Genomic DNA, 22236 nt, shown 5'->3' with positions numbered 1-22236 from the left:
TGAAAATGGAGCGTGGTCAAAATAGGAGCTCAGGAAGGATGTCACGCTTGCAATATCCTCTGAGTATTTTGGGTCTGCTGTTTCTTAAATTAGTCTTGTTTTCCTGTTCTTTCGGTCAGACTCCCCTTTATTGTCTACAGACCAGGACATTGTGGATTCCAGCACTTGATACTGGTTTGCTGTGGGGATCGAATTGGCAAGAGGAATGAATAGGAACTTTGCCTGGTCTGAAAAGTATGATGAAGCCAGTGAGGATGTAGCAATTACATGAGCTACCACTAATTCAGGCTGGAGCGATAGGGCATGGCGAGTAGGGCGTTTGCTCTGCATATCATCAACCTGGGTTCGATTCCTCCACCCCTCTCGGAGAGCCCAGCAAGCTACCAAGAGTATCTCGCCCACACAAGCGAAGCCTGGCAAGCTGCCGGTGATGTATTTGATATGCTGAAAAAAAAAAACCAGTAACAACAAATCTCACAATTTGTTGTGAGACATTACTGGTGCCCACTCGAGCAAAATCGATGAATAACAGGAGGACAGTGACAGTGACCTTTAATTCAACACTGACCATGTACCAGCACTGTGCGTTTACTTATTTAAACCCCATGATAGCTCCACAAGGAAGGAATTATTGTCCTTTTTTGTGAATAAAGAGAGATTAAATAAAGAGAGATTAAATAATTAAATAATAATTGTGCCTAAGAATGAGCAGAACTTCCGAATTAAAATGAGGTCTCAGGTAATAAGGTTTTGCTCTTTACTGTCATATATAAATTCTGAGAAAGTGGTTGTTGACAGGTAGTAGAACACAGTCATCAAAAGCACAGCTGTTCTATTGCATTAGTTGGACTTGAATAAAATTTTACCTCCATTCCCAATGCCCACATTGACCTTGGGCACATTTCTAAGTTTCTCAGATCATCAGTTATCTTATTTTAAATAAGGGTCAAAATACCTACCTGATTATAGGTATTTTGAGATAAATGATAATGCATGAAAGGCCTTGAGTTGTGCTGCCACAGTAAGGAAACTTGCTATTGTTATTTTTCTTTTTTTATTATTTTTACCTTCATTATTATCATTATTCATTTTCTTATAATTAACACAATGCAGAATGAATTCAGTCATGATTTGGGCCATAACATGCTAGATGATAGGGGTCAATTTCCAATAGGAAGAAATGCCACCCTCAGCTGGGACTAATCACTATTGCAGAAGGGAATTGCAAGGTGAAATGGGCAATTTTTCACATTTTAGAAGATCCAAAGGCAGATAGATCATTATTTTTAAAAAGTAGTGTCTTTCTCATTGGAAAAATCAACCCAGTTTTTTTGCTTTGTCTTACAAAAGTAGAGATATGTGTTATTTGTTGAACACACTTAGCCAACATTTTCAGGTTATTTACCTAGTAGGTCAAGTTAGAAATATGAGATGTTTAGATTTAGGCTTGCACTCCATTCCCAGGGGCACCATGTTACTACTCTGATCAAGGAGGATGACTGGGATTTCTGGACTCTGAGTATCTGGTGGCTGGGAGCAAGTCAGTGTCAGGTTGAGGAATTGCAAAGCTGGAATGGGGCGAGGCATAGGAACAGCTGCAGGCAACAGTGGAGAGGTTGCTTTCTCTCCAAGGCACGCAGATGCCCGTTCCGCTCAACAACACACCAGCAGAATAAAGAGAGAATGCCATTAGGGTAACTACAGTGATGCAGCTTCCGGCATCCACAATCCAATGTGGGGATGGTGAGTCACTCAGACAATCTGGGTTAAAGCAGAAGACATTCTCTCTGAGAGGAAGAGAGCTCATCACTAGGGCCTTCTGATGACTACAGCCCTGGTCGCTTATCTTGATTACAGCCTCAGGGGACAAGTCCAAATTTCTGATCTATGGAAGTATAAGAGTTGGTAGATTGTTATTGTTCTCTTATACCACTGAGGTTTTCAGACACCTTGTGGCACATGAAATAGCTAACACGGCCTTTTGTTGTGTACTTAGTGGCTGTGATTTCTTGTGACACCCAGAACCTGAGAAATGATGACTACTCTGTACTGTGCCATTCTGTCTCTCTTTCTCACTCTCTGTTCACCCACCTATCCTTCTTTCTCCCCCCTTTCCTCCCTCCATGTCTCATCTCAACTCCAGTTTGACCCTCTTGCCCACTATGGACACTTTTTCCTGTTCAGTGAACATGATATTAAGCTTTGTCAGTAGAGGGTGCTATGGGACATTGCAGGAGAAAGTTGGCTTCTCTTCCTGTTCCCTGTTCTGTACATTGCCTTCTCTTCCTGTTCCTTCAATCTGTGTTTTGCTTCCTCTCAGCCCTGTTGCTCAATCTGTCAGTAGTTTGTGGGTGTGAATAAGGGTGGGGCCAGTGGTGCTTCCCCTTACCTGGCACCAAACCGTGAAGACTCTCTGCAAGCCTATAGTCCTGGCTCTGTTGCAATGACCATCTTGTTCTTCCCTTCTCCCCTACATGGGCACCTTATGTTCCAGGCTTTTCCAACAAGTAGGCACTGCACTGCCCCACCCCGCTCTTTCTATAGCCTGATGCCAAACCACCCTTGGAGGTTTCCTGACTTGGACACATACCCTTTCAGCTGTGCACCACCCTTCAAGCAAGCAGACTCCTGCCCCCTGACTTTGTCTGTATATCCCACCGGCCTCTGCCAGCCATAACTGACTTGTCCCTAGAAACCTTTCCTTCTTGCCCAGGGTGATTGACCAGCATTGTGCCAGGTCTCTCAGTGTTCTCAGCCTCTCACTGGGCCACATAAGACTTTCTCCAATGAGCTCAGGACCTCAACTGTGGAAAAGCTCCTTCCCCACCTCACATGTTTATCCATCCTTGGGTTCTCTTCCTGAGTAACTTATCCTTTACTTCTCAGTACATATTTAGGCTTATTCCCCAATCATGATGAATGCTTCTTTTTAGTGATATTTTCCCATTTCTCTGTGGGAACGGGGAATTTACCCAGCATGCTGCAATTGGACTGAGAATGTAGTTCATGGGGAGTGCAAAGGTAGACACCCCTGGATGATGACATTCTCATCCTTGTCCAGGGGTGATGGACTCCCACAGCTGACCAAGACCAGAGGAAATATTAGAACTTAAATACAGCATTAAAGGTGAATATCTCCAGTTTTTTTTTTAAAAAAAAGATAATGATAAATTATCAGGGCTGGAGCGATAGCACAGCGGTAGGGCGTTTGCCTTACAAGCGGCCAACATGGCTGACCCGAGTTCGATTCCTCCGCCCCTCTCAAAGAGCCTGGCAAGCTACCGAGAGTATCTTGCCCTCACGGCAGAGCCTGGCAAGCTCCCCGTGACGCATTTGATATGCCAAACACAGTAACAACAAGTCTCATGATGGAGACGTTACTGGGCCCGCTTGAGCAAATCGATGAACAACGGGAAGACCGTGACGGTGACCATGATAAATAATGATAAACAGAAAATTTAGGGCTGGGGAGAGCTAAGTTACTGATGAAAATCCCGTGGTTTCAGAACTATTTGCTCCCTAACTGGTGAAGTCTGCCACAGTAATGACATTGCCTCTACACAGAGATGCCAGGGACACAAGGTGGGTCCATGGCACCAGGAGCTGAAACGGTACCAGAAGCCAAGGCAGCAGCACTTTCTGTCTCAGCTTTGGTTTGTCTAAGACCCCAGAATCTCTGGTTTGAGCATCTTTCTTCTTTCTCAGCATCTCAACACTCTGCTTGCCCAGGTGCTTGGCAGAAGTTGGCTGTCCTACAGTTTCCAGGTCTACTTGTCTCTGGCCCCTGCAATTCGCAGAGACTAGTGTTTCTCCTCGGGACAGAGTAGGATTGCTGCATTTTAGACCAGGTGTTCTTTCTTCATCCAATCATATAAGGTGAAGGGTGCCAGGTCACGTGATCTAAACATGGCAAGATGGACCCTCTCACCAGGAAATGTCCAGTTGGCTCATAGAGAAGGGAGAGCAGGCCTGACAGATCTCTTGAAATAATGTCTAGTAGTGCATCGAGGATTTGTAGGGCTAGACTACTGTCTTCTTGGAACTGCCCTTTTTTCTTTGTTGTATACTACATCAGTAATCTGGAAGCATGAAGATAGGTGAGACAAAACAAAAGAAGGAGGCTTAAGAGAATGACAAAAGCTTATTCCATCCACTGGTATATTCAACATCAGCAGAAACCTTTTAAATGTCTGATACCCTTTGGGAAATGAAAATTTAATGAGAAGTAAGTAGTAAACCTTCAAAGCAGAAGGGAAGCCAGGCTTCTTTCTCACAATCTTGCCCCTGTTTCTTCCAAATTTCAACTTTCTGGCAGGAAGCACAGACAAAGAAGCCATGGCTGCCTCTTGAGCGAATGAGATCCATGTAGACAAGTTAGGAAGAAAAAGATGGAGAAGTTTGTTGTGGAGTATAAGCTGTCTCAAATGAGTGAGAGCTGATGGGCAGCCTGGGAATGGTTGAAGAAAGCCTCAAAGTAGACAAAAACTTTGAAAATGTTAATTTTCCATGGATGGTACAATGACAACAATGATAATCAATGATCAACACCAACCACGATAAGTAAAATTTCTCTGAAAAGCATCACTTCACTTCACTTAACTTCCCGTTAGTCGTCGATTTGCTCGAGCAGGTGCCAGTAACGTCTCCATTTGTCCCTGTTGCGTGCTAGTGTAGCCCAATGGCATCTGTTCGCTCTGGGAACATGAAGAGCCTCAAACCGATTGTTCATGATCTTGATGAAGAAGTCTGACCATCTGGTAGGTGGGTGGCCACGCGGTCTTTTGACATCCCGTGGAATCCAGTCAGTAACAGCTCAAGTCCAGCGGTCGTCTTTAAATCTCATTACGTGACCAGTCCATCTGATTTTTGACACCTTGGCAAATGAGACAGCGTCCCTGATTCTTGATCGTCGACGGATGTCGGAACTCCGGATTTTTTCTCTCATTTGAGTGAAACGTGATATTCCAAGCATAGCTCTTTCAATTCTTCTTTGGGAGACCTGAATAGCGTTCTCATCCTATTTGCGTAGGGCCCAGGTCTCTGAGGCATATGTTAATGCAGGAAGAACAGCATAGACTATCTTAAGGAAGTTGTTTGTATGGCTTGTGGGTGTCGAGTGAAAATATTATGAGACACCTAGCTAGCAATTCTAAGCACGAAACCAATTGCTTTAAATAAAAAGCTCTGCCTTGATTAACACCATTAGTGAAGCAGCTAAAGTATCAGCTGAACTGGGATCTGTGTGGTAAAATGGGAGTCCATTCAAACATACTTGGGGGAATTTCAAGACATTTACTTGAGGTAATAATGACTTCAATTAAGATAGAACACATTACTTAAACCAAGCAAATGATCAGCCTCTGCATATAGAAGTGTGAGGAGAGCCTTAATTAATTCACTAATTGCCCATCTCATCTTAAGTAGTACCATTGATTTGGGTCTGTTAGTGGTTTACTTGCTGTTTTCACTTACCAAGTATGGTGTTCCTTAATTCCTTAGATGTTTGGAGTATTAAAAGCATGCTTCCCCTCTTCATTATTTGAACACATTGCTTTCGAGATATGTGTAAGGCCTGAGGTGATCACTACCCTGTGATGGAGAGGAGAGCCTGGAAGAGTGGAACAGATGGGTTTGACAGGGTGAAGAGAAAGAGAGTGCATATGGCAGAGTTATTTGGAGAAGGCATATCATTGTAAGGAAAAATAGACCAGGAGAGTTTCTTTCTAGGAGTTTAGTCCCATGAGTTTTTCTATATTCACTCTTCTCTGCTTACTTCTAAGCTAGGAGAAAGGTAGCAACAGATTGTTTTCAAGAATCTCCTTATGCACAGAATGTTAAAACAGATCAATGAAGTTCAGTGACTTTCAGGAACTATGTTAAGACATAGGTTTGCAGGGTTTGATCATTATTGTAAGTCAATAATGTGATAATATGAGAAAATGTGAGATTCCCTTCTGTAGCTATTATACAAAGCAGATAGATAACCTAGACTCTTTGTTCTTGTACAAACTCTGAAAACGAAGTGTCCAAGTTCATGAACTGACCACCAGGGGTCACCAGAAGAATTGAAAGGGCTCCAGAGGCAAAGCAGAGATTTCTCGAGTTCCAACAAAGGGTGTGAGTTTGCCTGACCTTCCTTTGCGAGAGACTGGTCACTTAAATGTTTCGGATTCCTTTATTTCTTCTTTAATATTTAGGAATCATTTGTCCCATTTTGTAGTAAATTCTTACTGTATTCCACAAACTCATTTACCATTCACACAGATTTTCTTTCAAATGCCTGTTTAGGACACTGTTCAGGATTCAGTTTAAATCACCAGAGGACTTCATTGGGTCTTCAGTCTGATAGCCGTTTATAAGTCTCTCACATTACTCACTTATTCAGCATTTATTTATTATTCAGTATTTATTCTCTTACTTATGATCTGTCTTCCCCTCATCAAAAAATAATCAGAACTAATGCGTAGTTGGGGCTCTTGGGCATGGTTATAAGTCATAGATTAATTCTGAGTCAGTCAATGACCTGGAAGGCACATATTGCCATTATCCTTACTTTAAAGAAGAAGGAGGTCAGGGGGGCTGAGAGATAATATAGTGGGGAAGGTTTTGCCTTGCATGATGCTATCCCAGGTTTGATCCCTGTCACTGCGTTTGGATCCCCAAACCCTTCTAGGAGTGACACCTGTGCACAGAGCCACGAGTAAGCCCTGAACATTGCCAGGTATGGCCCCAAAATCAAACAATAAAAAAAATACCAGAAGACACAAATGCAAAGAAAGTAAATAACTTGCTTTAAATAGCCAAACTGTAAATAGCCAAGATAGACTTCAAACCATGGTATTCTGGCTTCAAATCCCTCTTTTATTTAAGGAAGGGAAGGTCTTCCCAACTGTGCTCAGGAGACTGGGGACCACCCACGGGAAAACTCATCAGTGGTGTCCTTCATGAGCCACAGAGCATGAGGGGTCAAACTCATGATTTCACCCCTTTGAACTACCTCCCTGGGCCTCAAAGCCATGCTTTTAAGTACCTAGTCTCCTGACTATCCTTGAGTTGTAGTGGGTCTACATTGTTTATCCTAGAACAATGACCAGAAGTAGTCGATGCTGCATATACAATGAGTGAGTCCATTGAGACCAATTCATTCACCGTCGTATTGTTCAGCCAAACTGGATCCTATAGTGATATGCAGAAATCCCACAACATCTTGTCAAATGAATCCAGCAAATGTAATGAAACACAGTGAGAACTATCCTGGAGAGTACCAAACTCCCTGAGGATTTTGGGAAGAGGACTGAGAAGGCAAGGGGAAGGTTTGATACCCTTTCTGAACATTTTGTTTAGCATAAGCACTTTTTGAAGGAAAAAAAATGTTCAATCTTTTTTTTTTCTTTTTGGGTCACACCCAGCGATGTTTAGAAGGTTACGCCTGGCTCTGCACTCAGGAATCACTCCTGGTGTGCTCCAGGGACCATATGGGATGCTGGGAATGGAACCCAGGTCAGCTGAGTGCAAGGCAAACGCCCTACCCACTGTGCTATCACTCCAGCCCCAAGATGTTCAATTTTTAACAAAAACAAATGCCCCATTTCCCTTGTCTCACTCGCTCTTGAGTTATTACTTCATTAATGCATATTTTCAGACCCTGGATTTTCTAATATTGTGAACTGGTTAAAGCTGGATTTCTTCATTTAGTCATTATTCTGCAGTGTTGGACTGGGTGTCATTTGCATTTATATTCTCCCCTCTCTGCCCCCTGCATGAGGGTGAAGAATGAGAGAGGACAGTATTCTTGTTTGTTTGTTTGCTTTTTGAGTCACACCGGCATTGCACAGGGGTTACTCCTGGCTCATGCACTCAGGACTCACTCCTGGTGGTGCTTGGGGGACCATGTGGGATGCTGGGAATCGAACCCAGGTCAGCCTTGTGCAAGGCAAACGCCCTACCCATTGTGCTATGGCTCTAGTCATGAGGACTGTATTCTTATATGCAGAGTCAGACATATGCCCCTAGGGATGATCACATAATACCTTCATGCCATCACTTAATACCATCACTTTACTACTTTCATGCAGATACTTGATGATTTCCCTAATCATGGCATCATGCTATCCCCTGTTATGACACCAAAGTCTACTAGCAGGAGACAACTTGCTCTCAGCCTTCTGTATTTCCCGGCATCTGACTTTTACATCTCTTTCAGATAAGGGAAGTATTACTTCACAGTTGACTCGTCAGAGTAGAAAGATGTGTGTGGAGATTTCTTTCAGAAAGCCGGCCTTCTTCAAAGGTTGGTCAGCCTCCCTCACCTCACCTCCTTCAGCAAAGTAAATTTGCCGAGTCAGGTCAGCTGAGGAGAGATGTGTGTGTAGGTTTGTTAGTACTTTAGCAGTCTAAGAGTGCAGTGCTCCCAAGTTGCATAATATACAAATTTGGCACCGAGGTGTTGGCCTTTTCTTTGTAGTGTGGCCTTTCAGGGTCAGGCTATTTTTTTCAGAGAACACAAGGGACCATCACTGCACCCAGTCACGGGAAAGGACATGAAAGGCCAGGGGAAGAGGGTGGACACCAGGAGCCCTGGAACCTCCGAGAAGCCAACTCACCATCGCTCTGGCAGCTGCTCAACTCAGTCTAAATAGAATGGTCACCTGGGAGCTTTGGGAAACACTAATGAGCTTGAGACACCCCTGGGGCTCAGTTATAGGTATTTGGGCCATGACACCGGACATATTACAAAGCATTTAAATATGCAGCAACACGAAGAGCCACAGACTCACAAGACTCCCAAATGAGCTTGTGCCCGTCAGGAAGGAAGCGGTAGGGATGGATTGGGTACCTCTGAAATGGGTGGGCTCGCATGCCCTTGCCTTCTAGAGGAGACTGGAATGATTTCCATACAGATTCCACTGTGTCTGCCTCTTAGGTACACTTGTGTTGCCTGCAAAGGGAGCACTGGTGAAAGGGGTTCTTGGTGAAAGGGATCGAATAGGAAGTAGAAGGGCCTGAGGGGAGATAAAAATCATGGAGTTAAACAAGACACACACACACACACATACACACACACACACACAGAGCAGGGGCCAGGCAGGGCAGGACAGGGGGTTCTAGTCCTTGCACACAGTGGCATTTACCATAGCACAGAATTCTCAGCAAACCTGTGACATGGGCCGGGGTGCCATCTGAAAGGTGAGGAAGATGAGGGCAGGCCGGACCCCAGTACCAGGGTTCTACATTGGAGATGTGGTTTCCAGCCTGTCCTACTGCTGGCAGTATCTTTACAAGGCTCTTTGGATTTTATTTTTCCTGCTTCAACTTATAAAAATAGTCTCCATTTCTCTTAAACTCCTTATGGACACTGGCAATCTTTGAGGCAAGAGACCTCACTAGTGCAGAACTGTCAGGAAGAAGATGTCAGCCTCAGGGGCCAGGAAAAATGACAAATGTTCATGACACCTAGAAGTCCCCTAGATTTCCTATTGTTACAATAGCTCATGTTTGCAGAACACACACAGATACCAGTGTGTATTTGCAGAAGCAAAAGAGATCTTACAGGGATTAAAGTGCTTCCCAGTCCTGTTTGGATCCCTGGCACTGCATATGGTTCCCTTAAAACCATAAAGAGTGGGTGCCAGAGAGATGGTATACAGCAGGAAAGGCAATTGTCTTACACATGGCAAACTCAGGGTCAATCCCCGGCATTCCATATGGTCGCCTGACCACTTCAGGAGTGATTCCTGAGTGCTGAGCCAGGAGTAACCCTTGAGTACTACCAGATGTAATCCCCAGCCTCCCTCAAAATCCAAAAGGAACTCGACTATATAATGTACACAAAATATACGTACAGCCCCCCAAACTCCACAATCAAAGACCAAAGAAATCAGGCGCCAGAGTGGTTATACATTGGGTAAAATGTTCGCATCATATGTAGTGATCCATGTTTAATCCCTGACACTGCATATTGTCCCCTGAACACTGCCAGGAGTACTCCCTGAGGACAGGGTCAGGAGTAAGCCTTGAGTTCTTCCAGATATGGTCCTTAAACCACAGTAATAATTTTCTTTAAAAACAAAAACAAAAAACAAACAAGTACCTATTTGTAGAATCCGGATGCCACCCATGGGATGTACAAACCTTGTCATATCCCACCAAAAACTAACAGCCATGTGGCTTATGTACTATTATTGATGCTTATTTTTTACCTGGGGAGAGACGCTGACAACTGAGGCTGCTGCTCCCGAGCCCCACAGTGCGTGGGGAGGAAATCCAGAGACTTAAACCCAGTTTGGGCAAGAGCTTTCTCCCTTTGACCCAAGCTCTGCTACTGAGTGGCCGCCTGGCTCTGCCTCCCAACTTTTTCTGCTTCTTGATGACATCCCCGGGCTGGAGCAATAGCACAGTGGGTAGGGCATTTGCCTTGCACATGGCTGACCCAGGTTTGATTTCTTCATCCCTCTCGGAGAGCCTGGAAAGCTACCGAGAGTATCCTGCTTACACACGACAGAGCCTGGCAAGCTTCCCATGGCGTATTCAATATGCCAAAAACAGTAACAACAAGTCTCACAATGGAGATGTTACTGGTGCCCACTCGAGCAAATCAATGAACAACGGGAAGACAGTGCTACAGTGCTATTGACCCTGCTTTCATTGTGCACGAGGAATTGTCCCAAGGTTTTCCACATATTCTCTTGCTTCTGGCCTCTTGCGTATTCTTCTGTTCCAGGCCTATTTCAACACCCCCACACCAGCTCCTTTCTCAAGCTGCTCAGGACCTGATGCCAGACTTGAGGAAGAGAAAACTCTCTGTCACTGCATATTGGGGTGGTTAGAACTTGGCGTGATCATCTCTTTGCCATGTTCTTGGCTGTGGAATCTCAGATCACTTGCTCTCTCTTACACCCATCCCCTGTAGATCTCTCCCCTGCCCCTGCACCCAGCCCTGCACTAATCTGAGACCTAAATCTAACCAGACCTGGATTTGAGAACCTTCCTCATGCTAAGCTTCACCTGTGAAGCCCCTAGGAGCCTTCTAGATTTCCTACTTGTCACCTCACCCAAGCGGATGAGACAGATCTCCCAGTACCCCAGAGTGAAACACTGTCTCCATCTGACTGCTACAGTGCTACTGACTCTGCTTTCATCATGCACAAGGGATTGTCCTAAGATTTCCCGCATGTTCTCTTGCTTATGGCCTCTTGCATATTCTTCTGCTCCAGGCTTCTTTCAACAGCCCCCCACCAGCTCCACGAGCAGGCACCATGAGAGGCTAGACCAACTTGCTGGCTCCTTGCCAGCGAACTGAGCTGACAGCCTACCAGTGACCTGTGACCCGTGGAGGGTCCATGTCCTGTGGTCCTGTTGGAGCCCAGTGAAGTTTTTTTCCAGTTGCTCTGGAGGAATTGCTGAATGCCAGTGCCCTTCAAGCTCAGTGCTCTCACAGGGCTCCTACTTGGCCTAGGATTTCCCTGACACTTCCCTCCATCTCAGCCTTGTGCCCTGACTTCTTGGGCCTGAAACCTTCTCAGCCTTCCACCTCAGTTCCGTCTGAGAATCTCCCTGATCCCTGCGTCTCTAGGAAGCGCCTTTCCCTTCAGCCTTTTGTCACTCTGTTAACTCCACACGGATTTCCTTCCCTCATGTGTTTATTTCTGTTGGCTTTTATATTGTCGCTCCTAAAATGGAGTTTCCGAGAAAATAGGGTTTGGTTTTTTTTATCCTCTCACAGTTCTGACATGCACTTAATTCGGAACCTGAGGTATTCAGAGGTGTGTTGACGTGTCCCACCTTCCCCTATGAGGGACCCAATAAAGGTGTGTTGAATGAGGAAAGTGCAGATCCTGACAGGAAGTGAGCTGGTACTGCTGCAGCAGATAGCTATTCCTCAGCATTCTGACCCTGTCAATGCCTTCTTTTTATTTACATCAACTACATTAAAGCTGGTTCCTTGTTTAGGGTTTTGTGGCTTTGCATTGCACAGCCTAGATCAGAGTTTCTTAAGCCATGTGACAAATTAAATGTGGGAGAGTAAAAAAAAAATTTTTTTTTGGCAACATAGAATTTTTTTGAACGTGCAACAGCCAAAAATTAATTAAAAATCCAACTCATCACATATCTGATGGGTTTCTGGCCTAGCTCAATCAAGTTGTATTTCTCTGTCAAAAAGGGATCTCTAAGTTTAAGAAGCTCTGCCTGAAGAGACACTGGACCTGCCTGGGAGTTGACTGAAGTCTCTCCTGTTCCTGTGACACATTCTTTTTTTTTTTAATTTAATTTTATTTTTATAAAGTAGTTCACAATACTTGATTACATTTAGTATTCAAACACCAATACCACCAACATTGCACTTTCCCACCACCATATTTTGGATGTTTTCATCCCCAACCCCAACCTCTGCCCCAAAGCAGAACCAAAATAATTTATTTTGGATTGTTTGTTCTAAATAAGCACTGTAGCACTGTCCTCCCATTGTTCATCGATTTGCTCTAGCGGGCCCAGTAATGTCTCCATTGTGAGACTTGTTGTTACTGTGTTTGGCATATCAAATATGCCACAGGGAGCTTGCCAGGCTCTGCCATGAGGGCAGGATGCACCCGGTAGCTTTCCGGGGTCTCTAAGAGGGACAGAGGAATCGAACCCAGGTCAATCCCATGCAAGGCAAATGCCCTACCCACTGTGCTATGCTCTAGCCCCTTTTGTGTATATATGCATAAAAATATTTTTTCCTCTGAGATTGGCTGCCTTCTACTTTAAACCCCCATCAAATATGGTGCGCTTGGAATATGAGTGGTGTGAGGTATGAGATGTCATATGCGGCCACACGGTCCAGGAACTCATGGGTGAGGCTTGGCTGAAGTATGAAGAGAGCCGCTATGAGCATGGCAGCGGTTGAGTTCTGGAGGTTTTCAGCTGCCAAGACTGGGTCCCTTACTGCAGGGAGGCACTTCACCCACCTCCCTCAGGGGTGCCCCAAATGAAACAGCCGGGCGCAGGGTTTAGCGGCTTGACCATCACAAGTTGTCATATGCTCTCTTCCGAGAGATTTATAACGAGTCTCTGCATTGTGGCCATTGAAGAGATTATCTGGCGCAGTCAGAAGTGGCTTGTGGATGTGACTGCCAAGTTGCCAGAAACAGGGGAGGGGAGGTCATCCATTCCTGGCTCTGTTGAACCTGGTATTTTCAGCATGACCACATTCTTGGTGACTCAAAGTTGAAAGGCAGTTGCAGATCTCGGGAAGTATGCCCGTGGTAGGGTGTTTGCCTTGCACGTGGCTGACCTGGCCAACCCAGGTTTGATTCCTCCGCCCCTCTCGAAGAGCCTGGCAAGCTACCGAGAGTATCTCGCCTGAATGGCAAAGCCTGGAAAGCTACCCATGATGTATTCTATACACCAAACACAGTAACAACAAGTCTCACAATGAAGATGTTACTGGGCCTGCTGGAGCAAATCGATGAACAACTGGGAGGACAGTGCTACAGTGCTAATATATATATATGTGTGTGTGTGTGTATATATATATATATATATATATATATATGTATGTATTTTGGTCAGGAGTCTGTTGGGAATATGTTGGTCAAATGGGAGAGTTTTCCCCAAAGCTTATGTAACTCAAAACATTATGACCTGATCTAGGCGTTGAAGGACATACAGAGGCAACTTGTCTTCATCTGATGGTGAAAAAAAAAGATTCAATGCACAAAATTGACATGGACATATGAACAAACACCTGCTCACAACAATATGCGGTGACCAGTGCTTTGCTTAGAGAGGAGATGCCTGTGGGGTCTGGAAGGCTTTATGAGATTTTACCAAAAGCGTGAAAGAGGGAGGGAGGTGACCTGCTTGGGGGCGACTCTGAGGGCTCACTGTGGACACTGGTTTTTCTCTTCCCTCCAGACACAGCCATCGGATGCCCCACTCGTTCTTTGGCTTCAGGGTGGACCGGGAGGCTCGTCTCTGTTTGGACTCTTTGTGGAAAATGGACCTTTTTTTGTCACAAAAAACCTGACCTGTAAGTACTGCTCGACTCTTTCTTCCAGGAGAGAATTCTTCATCTCAACATTATCTCTGCTCCAGTTTAGAGAAGATGCTGAGCCACTCAGAATGGCTTAATAGTTTCAGATTATAGAAACAGTTTCAGATTATAGAAACAGCCTCCTGCCAAAGTCTGTCCTAGGAAATGGATCCTCTGGGGTGAGTGTCCTGGCTGGGGAGGTTTCTCCCTCAAAATCTGAGAAAAGGTTATAAATGATTTTACTATTTGCTGCTGACCCAAGCAGTCTGAGCTTGTGAGAACAGTTGGTATTTATTACTATTTGGGAGAGCGCTTACATGGGACTAAGGGGTGGGATTTTATTCCTAAATTGTTCACAGGGACTGAACACCATATGACTCAGTCATATAAGGGGCTGAGATTCTTGGCAGCAAGATGTTGTGGGCGGGGACTGGAGAGAAGGAAGGAGTGGAGAGAGACCCTCATCTTTCTGTAATTCAGTTTTACCTCGATCTTGTTTTGGGAGGAGAGGGTCAGACTTTCCTAGGAGCAGAACTTGGAAAGTGAACCAGATTGTTTTGACTCAATATAAAAGGCGTGCCTGCCAATTCTGTTGAAGCTGTCATTTGCTTCAGCACCGAGAAAAAGGAAGAGAATTCCAATGTTAAGGATGAATCATTAGATAGGACAGACACGTTTACTGTATCTGTGGTTAATGGGTGTTTCAACAGGAAAGAGTTACTGGGGATTGTGCATTCAGCCTTCATCTTAGATGTGAAAACTCTCTAAATCCATGAAAAGGAAAAGCGAGGATGAAAAAGTCCTGGAGTATATTCCCCACCAGAAGAGGGGGAACCAATGCCAGAGATATACCAAGAGTTGGTCACAAGGGGCAGGGGGACAGGTCGGTGTATTTGGGCTGTTGCACAGAACTTGGCCTTAGACAGTAAGTTCTGTGACCCAGTTAAACTCCATTCTGTCTTTTAATAGTGCGTAGCAGAGACTTCCGTTGGACCAGCACATTTTCCATGCTTTACATCGATAATCCAGTGAGTAGCCATAAGATGCCCCTATTCTTTTTACTTCTTCTTAAGTGTGTTTACAACATAAAGAGATGCAATTTCTTCCTTTCAAAAAGAAAGTCTAACCTATTAGGAAACAATTTTGAGATTCAGCTTCTCTAATGGGTATCATTACAACCCAGTTTGGGAAATATACTTGTGCCTTCTCTCCTACCCTTTTTTTATTAATCTTACTAAATCTTCTGTTCACTGAATTAGGCCATTCAGAAAAAATACACTTGTTTTGTTCCCCACAGATACAGATTCTTCCTCTCATGGATTGTTACACTCCTTGCTTTTTATAGACATAGCTAGTCAAGGCTGGGCTCCTTCACTTCTCACTTGAACTGAACGCCCCCCCTCTTGGAACAAAAATGTGAGATTCTTCTCAGGAAGTTCTGAAATCGACAAACTGCAAGATATGATAAGAGTCAGCGCTGCACACAGGAAGAGCTTTGCCCCCAAATAATTTCCCTCACTTTCCTGATGATTCTAAGATAAAACAAATAAATAGGGAGAAAACTAATTCCATCCTTCACATCGCCCCATTTTTCTGGTCTGCTTTGTCCTCTTTCAGAGTTTGTAGTTGCATATTCCTACAGAAGTTGGAATTAAACACCGACTCTCTCGGGTGTTCGTGAGGAGCTGAGGGTAAAAACTCCCAGCAGATATGTCCATCTGATGTGGTTTGGGGTATGCATCCCTTTTGCAGCTTATTGATGTGAAACAAGTAGATATTGTCCTTTGGATTCACTGACCAGTTTCCTATGCATTTCTAGGTGTTCGGTACTATTCTTTTAAAATAAATTCTTGCCTTAAATCTGCTTGTTGGCTGAAGGTGAAAGGGCTTTGTGGCCATATTTCTCAGAAATGAAATGAAAACACACATACTCACACACACAGCTATCTGTTATCCCCAGGGTTTGTTCTTGGCAGCACAGAGTAACGCACACTCCAGCTTCAGAGAGCAGACCACTTTGGGTCTTCGAGTACTGAAGCAGGGGCCAGGAAAGGTGAATTCCTCCACCTTAAATCAACATCTGGCAGGGTCCCCCCTGCAGAATTTGGAGGCTTCACCACTGACCTGAGGGCAGAGCTCTGTGCTGCTATTTTGTTTGCCTTTAGAGAGGGAGTTGGGGAAAGGGATGAAACGCAGCATCCTCCTGATGGCAACAGTCCAATCAGAGGCCTGGTCTTTGTAATATAGTCAATTCCTTGCAGCCTTAGATCTCTCTGCAGGGCGCTGAGGCACGCGTGGCTCTGTATTTATACCTGTATATTTATTTCCCCTTTAGGTGGGCACAGGCTTCAGTTTTACTGAAGATCCCCGGGGATATGCAACCAATGAGGATGATGTGGCACAAAATTTATACAGGTAACAGGACCGCTCTCTCTTGACACTCTTCTCTCTACCCTTTTTCTGTGTCAAGAGGATTATTCATCTGATGGTAGAGGGATTATTGGTTGGCATCACTGTACATGCTTTAGGAGTGGTGTTTTGTTTGTTTTCACACATCTTCAAAAAGTAAATCTTCACACCACAAGTACTACCTTCACCACCATCTATTGTTTCAAGTTCTGTGGCCTGAATACAAGGCTATCTATTGGTTTGGTTTTGTTTATTCTCTTGCTTTGTTTCTCTATATATTCCACATAAGGGTGCGATAAGTGAGTATTTATCTTTTTCTTTCTAATTTTTTTCACATGACATAGCATCAGTTTCTGAAGGTATTTCAGGAACACTCCTTCTTGAGGTTCTTTGAAGTAGAACTATGAGCACCCCCACCCCCAACATCCCTGCACACATACAGGGCCCATTTTCCACTTGGGCATATTTTCATAAATAACTAGAAAAACTGGCCAGCAGAGACAGACCCAGAAGAGCAGAAATCTTAAGGCCCAATGGTGACTTTGTAAAAATGGCCTTTAAGAAACAGCAGAAGTAGTAGAAGTAGTCAACGAAAGAATTATACTGGCCTCCCAGTATATTTCACTTTGCCAGGAAATGAAATCTTTTCAGGTATTTGTTTGTTTATTTCCTTTTCCAGGATTTCTTCCTGTGTGATTCTCAGATGCCATTTTTTACTTGCACTTTTTCATTCTCCTAAATGACTTTTCCAAGCTTAAAGTTCTGCTAATCTTTTGTCTCTTTCTTTAAAAAAAAAAGTTGAAGGAAAATGTAAGGTTACAAACCCAATCAAACAGCAAATACATGATTTCTTCCTTTTCCTTACATCTAGTTTAGCTATTTTTAGTACTTTTTGTAAGTGCACTTTTATAGTTAGGCACATTTTTCCAGTTTGAATGATTACTAGAGTCCAATTTCTCATATTCATTTCTGGATACTAGGCACCACTTTATGCATTATAATAAATTACTTAGAGAAACCAGCAACCAGAAAGCTAACTACACACACACACACACACACACACACACACACATACATACACTAAACACTCATTCTGCTAATTACTTGGTGAGCAAACCCAACCATCCCTTAAAGTGAGAGTAAATCTAGTCAGAATCAGATTATCTTTTTTCATCTCAGACAAAACTGTTCCATTTTCTTCTTTCTCCCCAAAGTCAGGAGAGGGGAGAACTTCCTGGATTCTCTCCCAGCGATATTTCCCTTTCTTTCTCTTCAGACAAAAGAAAATGTCTGCTGTTCCGTATACTTTCATTTTTTCCATTTATTTTCACACTTCTGTTCAGTATCCAGTGAGGGAGCCTAGGACCCCACACTTTTGCTTCTGGGTATCAAGAACCCTGGAGGCAGATTAGCCCTCAGAGAGGTTCCCTCCAGTTTACCAAACTCATGCTCTCCCTTTGTCTCTCCAGGGACACATTTAAAGATGGTTGAACTTACAAATTTATTGAAGTACCATGTCTTTCTCATTTAGTCCTGAATGAGCTCTCTCCTTAGGATCAGAAACCTGCTCCTTCCTGGAGTTCCCTTCCCTGGTCAGTCCTCTTTGGGCATTAATCCAAACAAGCTCAGTTGCTTAACTAGCAAACGCCCCCAGGGTGGAGGTTCTATATAAAACACATTAGGCCTCCCAGCCAGAGCAGTTGCCATCTTTTCTGTCTCTCCTTCCCCTCCTCCAAGATGGTCACAGCTTCCAGTTGACCCTTCGTGTGGATTTTACTGCTGCCATGTGGTACATCTCCTCTTGCATGACATGTAAAGAGAACCTATTTCAAAGCATCCATTGTTTATAGCTGTTTTAGTTCTTTTTTGCTTCGGGCTCTTAGAGCTGGAAAATAGCTAATCAAGGGTAGTGCAGAAAACTGATTTCAGCTGTTTCCTTTATAGTTTACACTATTTGTTTCCCTTTGTGACTACATTCTTCTCTCAGGCCCTCCAGATGGGTGTTTGGAATAAGAACGTCCCTTTGAAACCTGTAAATGGGTTACTACAGGTTTAAAGAGTGGGCTTTGCTTTCTCTTTGAAAAACCATTTCCCCCCCGCCCACCCCCAAATGCCCCCATTCCCTTTGACTATTAATAGTGCATGGCTGTAAGCAGTAGACTATTAAATAGGCGGTTGACAGTCACATTTAGATTAATTTGTTTTTGGAAAATAGGTGGGATTCCACCCCCCAACAAGATATTTAAACACTTCCCCCTACCTTGCCACCCTCTGCCTAATTTGAAATGTGTTGTTAAGGCACAATGCCTCTCTGGTTAAAAAAATAAAAACTAATATATTTATTGAAGACAAATGTACTGACTTTGATCTGGAAGATGCTAACTAGTGCCGGTCTCTTTATTGGTTGTCTACATGTGCTGGACACTTTCTGGTGGTCGGCAAGCCCCCTGGGTCTTATAAAGCACCTCAGGTTATTCTCTTGAGCAGTCGAATGGAAATGCTGCTATCGTTCTATTCCACGTAGTGAACTTTGTGGGAAATAATATAGATTGATAGAGCTTTACAACATCATGGTTATGAAACATTGCCTGATCCATGAGGGAGGAAAGGATATGGAATAAAGATAGAGAATGGACAAGAATGGAGGAGGGGAGAAATGCCCAGATTTTTATACTCAGCTTATTCCTGACTAAACCTGTATCAGAGTATGCTTTTGTCTCCTTGGGGGCTATCCTCAGCTATGCTCAGGGATCACTGTTGATGGTGTTCAGAGTACCATTTGTGGTGCCAGGATAGAGCAATGGCTTGGCTATATGCAGGGCCTTACCCTCTGTAGTATCTCTCCAGTCACTAAGTTTGGCATTTGTTGGTGTGGAGCTCTGTATTAGAATTTTAATTCCTGAATGACTTTATTAAATACTCCATCAATATTGGGCCAGAGAGATAGTACAGTGGGGAGGGTACTTGCTTTGCACACAGCTGATCTGGACTTGTTCCCCAGCATCCCATTTGGTCCCTCAAGCCCCACCAGAAGTGATTCCTGAATACAGAACCAGGAGAAAACCCTGACAACAGCCAGGTGTGACTTAAAAACAAAACAAAACAAGAAGGCCATTCATATTGACCAAACCTCCATGCTTTCTATAGATCAATAGCTCTCACCATTTCCATGGTCTTCTCTGTCTTCAACACCACAATGTCCCTTTCAAAATATTTTTCTGAGAAATAGTTTTCTTCTCATCATTCTCCCTTGAAAAGTCATCCGCCTCCCCTTGTTTTCTGTCATTGTGTAGCATTTGACTGCCACCAGATAGCATTTGACTGACATTATACTTTAACTTAATAAAAACTTTTTTACCATTTTTATTGAAGTACTAAGATTTATAATAATATTAATTCTATTTTGATGTATACATATTCCAGCCACACCCATCACCAGAGAGACCTCTTCCTTCCACCAGTGTCCCAAGGGCCTTCCCAACTCCTCTGTCCTATGAAAATTCAGTTTTATGGACAAAACCTTCAGTTCCCAAGTTAAAATATTTGACCAGGCTTTAGTACAGTGCTGGCAAAGTTACCAAAAGGACTCATGTAGAAGAGGCAGGATTTCTGTTACAACTAACTTTTGTGTATACACAATATATACATTTTAGGAATTCTGCTAAAATGTGAAAGCTCGTGGTGTCATGATTTTGCATTTTATTTTAATACTGACTTGCATCGATATATTATAGCTTTACAATACTGTAGAACTTCAGGAATGTAGCTTTGCACATCTGTGTGTGCACAAGTGTCACCACACCCAACACAGAAATCCCCAAACACTATCAAAATGACCCCTGATCCAGCCCTTCCAACCCTCCTCCTTTTTCTCTCCAATACCTACCATACCTTTTTATTCTCAGAGTTTAAGATATTTTTTGTTGTGCTTTTCAAGTTTGGTTTGACTATTTGTATTCCACATGTGAATGACTCCTCTTCAGTAAGTATCCTTCACTTTCTAAATTATTTCATTTAGCAAAACACCTCAAGCTCCATCATGTTGTCACAAAAGACCTGACTTCAGTACTAGCTGAGTAGAATTCCATGAGGTACATACACATATAACTTCTTCATCCAGTCATCCATCCTTGGGCATCTAAGGTTGTTTCTGTGTTTTGAGTTCTACATAATATTTATAAGCAAACCCTTGCAATGTCATAAAAATAGTCCTGTTTAAAACCCAGCTGAAAGAGCCTCTGACATACATAAATCTAAATTGCTAAATTTGCTTATCATTCTTCACTGTCATAATAAATATCTACCACAGGCCTGCTATTATTAGCCTTTTACATTTTTGCTGTGATCTTATTGTGAAATTAAAACTCTATAATCATTTCCTCCAGTGGGACTTTGCCTTGGAACCTTCAGCTAGAGAATCCTGGCATGTTAAAGTGAAAAGCAAACTGGATTATCTTCTTCAGCTAACACTGCCAGTTAAAGTTAGAATGCCCAATTAAATATAAACTTCAGATAGACAATGAATAATCTAAGTATGTACCATGCCTTATTTAGGACATCCTAAAAACTGTTGTTTATCCAAAATTCACATGCATGACATTTTTCTATGATTTTTATTTACTAAATCCAGCAACTCTAACAACTAGCCAACATTCTCCACGGAAAAGCTTTTAGCTGAAACATCAGGCTTAATTGAGATTGACTATATTAAATTATCTTTTGCCATTGCAACTAACAGAAAGAGAGAAAGAAAAGTGATTTTTAGCCCGAAGGTTGGAGCAGAAAGTGTAGAGAATAAACTCCTATTTTTATCTTGGCTCTAAAGAAGCTTACTGCCAGTACAAACATAGAAACTATAGAATGCAGCTTCCCATATTTAGTAGCTAGCAAGGTTTTAGTTGCTCTAAATAATACATTGAAATACACTGAAACCCTGCAACAGTGTTTAATGGCAGATTTTTATGGGGCCTTTGAAAGTGAAGCTAGAGCTTGGGTAGTGGTGATTGTAATGATGCATCTTGTCTCAGTAACCCTTGAGTTTTCCCTTCCTTCTGGTTTTGTAGGGCCTCTTAGCCTTTCATCCTCACTGGATGATATTCATGGCCTTCTGGTTTTGACTCTTCTTAGGGAGTAGGGACAAAACCCTCTCTGGTGGTGTAATTGGGTCTGAACTTTCAGAGTTGCTGAGCTTAACAAAGTTTTGTTTCCTTTTTGAAAGATTTCAGTCAAGTAAAGAATCATTCAATACTCTCCCCTTTACTCGATAATTATGAAGTCAGTTCTTGAGACCATTTAAATCTGTTTCGCGTAAGTCATCAAAGTGGCTGTTGGCCTTGGCTAGCAAATATGACCTTACTTTACACAGAACTCACTGCACATTGACTTCCATGTCTAGGGCTACGTTGTGATTTTCTGTTAGACCAGAGTCATTTTGTAGTTTTTCTACTCTTTGATTTTTTTTATTTTTAAAACACTGAAGTTTCATTATTAAAACACTGCAATTCAGGAAGCTCCATTAGAAATGTCCAGAGTTCCCCACAGGGAACATAGGTAAGGAACAAAGGAGCCCATTACCTACATCCAAACTTGGGTTAATGGGCTCATAGCATTAACTGCCGGCAAGATCTGCTCTGTAATAGGCAAAGCTGGAATCCCTTTGCTCTGGGATGTCCTCAACAGCTCAAGGATCCAAGTGATAACACAGAGATTTGGAAACCTGCCCAGTGTTGATTAGCTACATGTCTCAGCTTCTTAGAGTCCCAAAGTTAGCCTGCAAGGATTTCCTACCCATTCACAGACAATTCGGTGCTCTG

At 43.2% G+C, this 22236-nt stretch overlaps 1 protein-coding gene across 1 annotated transcript in view; it reads left to right on the top strand.

The window, feature by feature from the left end:
* Positions 1-22236, top strand: part of CPVL (carboxypeptidase vitellogenic like) — a 127112-nt gene that overhangs the window by 12811 nt on the left and 92065 nt on the right. Inside the window, exons 3-5 of the mRNA XM_056118313.1 lie at positions 13897-14011; positions 14984-15042; positions 16350-16429. Of these exons, the coding sequence (XP_055974288.1) occupies positions 13897-14011; positions 14984-15042; positions 16350-16429 (254 nt within the window). The remainder of the gene's footprint in view (positions 1-13896; positions 14012-14983; positions 15043-16349; positions 16430-22236) is intronic.

The sequence above is a fragment of the Sorex fumeus genome, unplaced genomic scaffold, assembly GCF_029834395.1.
Source record: "Sorex fumeus unplaced genomic scaffold, SorFum_2.1 ptg000037l, whole genome shotgun sequence".
Lineage (NCBI taxonomy): Eukaryota > Metazoa > Chordata > Mammalia > Eulipotyphla > Soricidae > Sorex > Sorex fumeus.
This window is presented reverse-complemented; position numbering and strand designations above follow the sequence as displayed.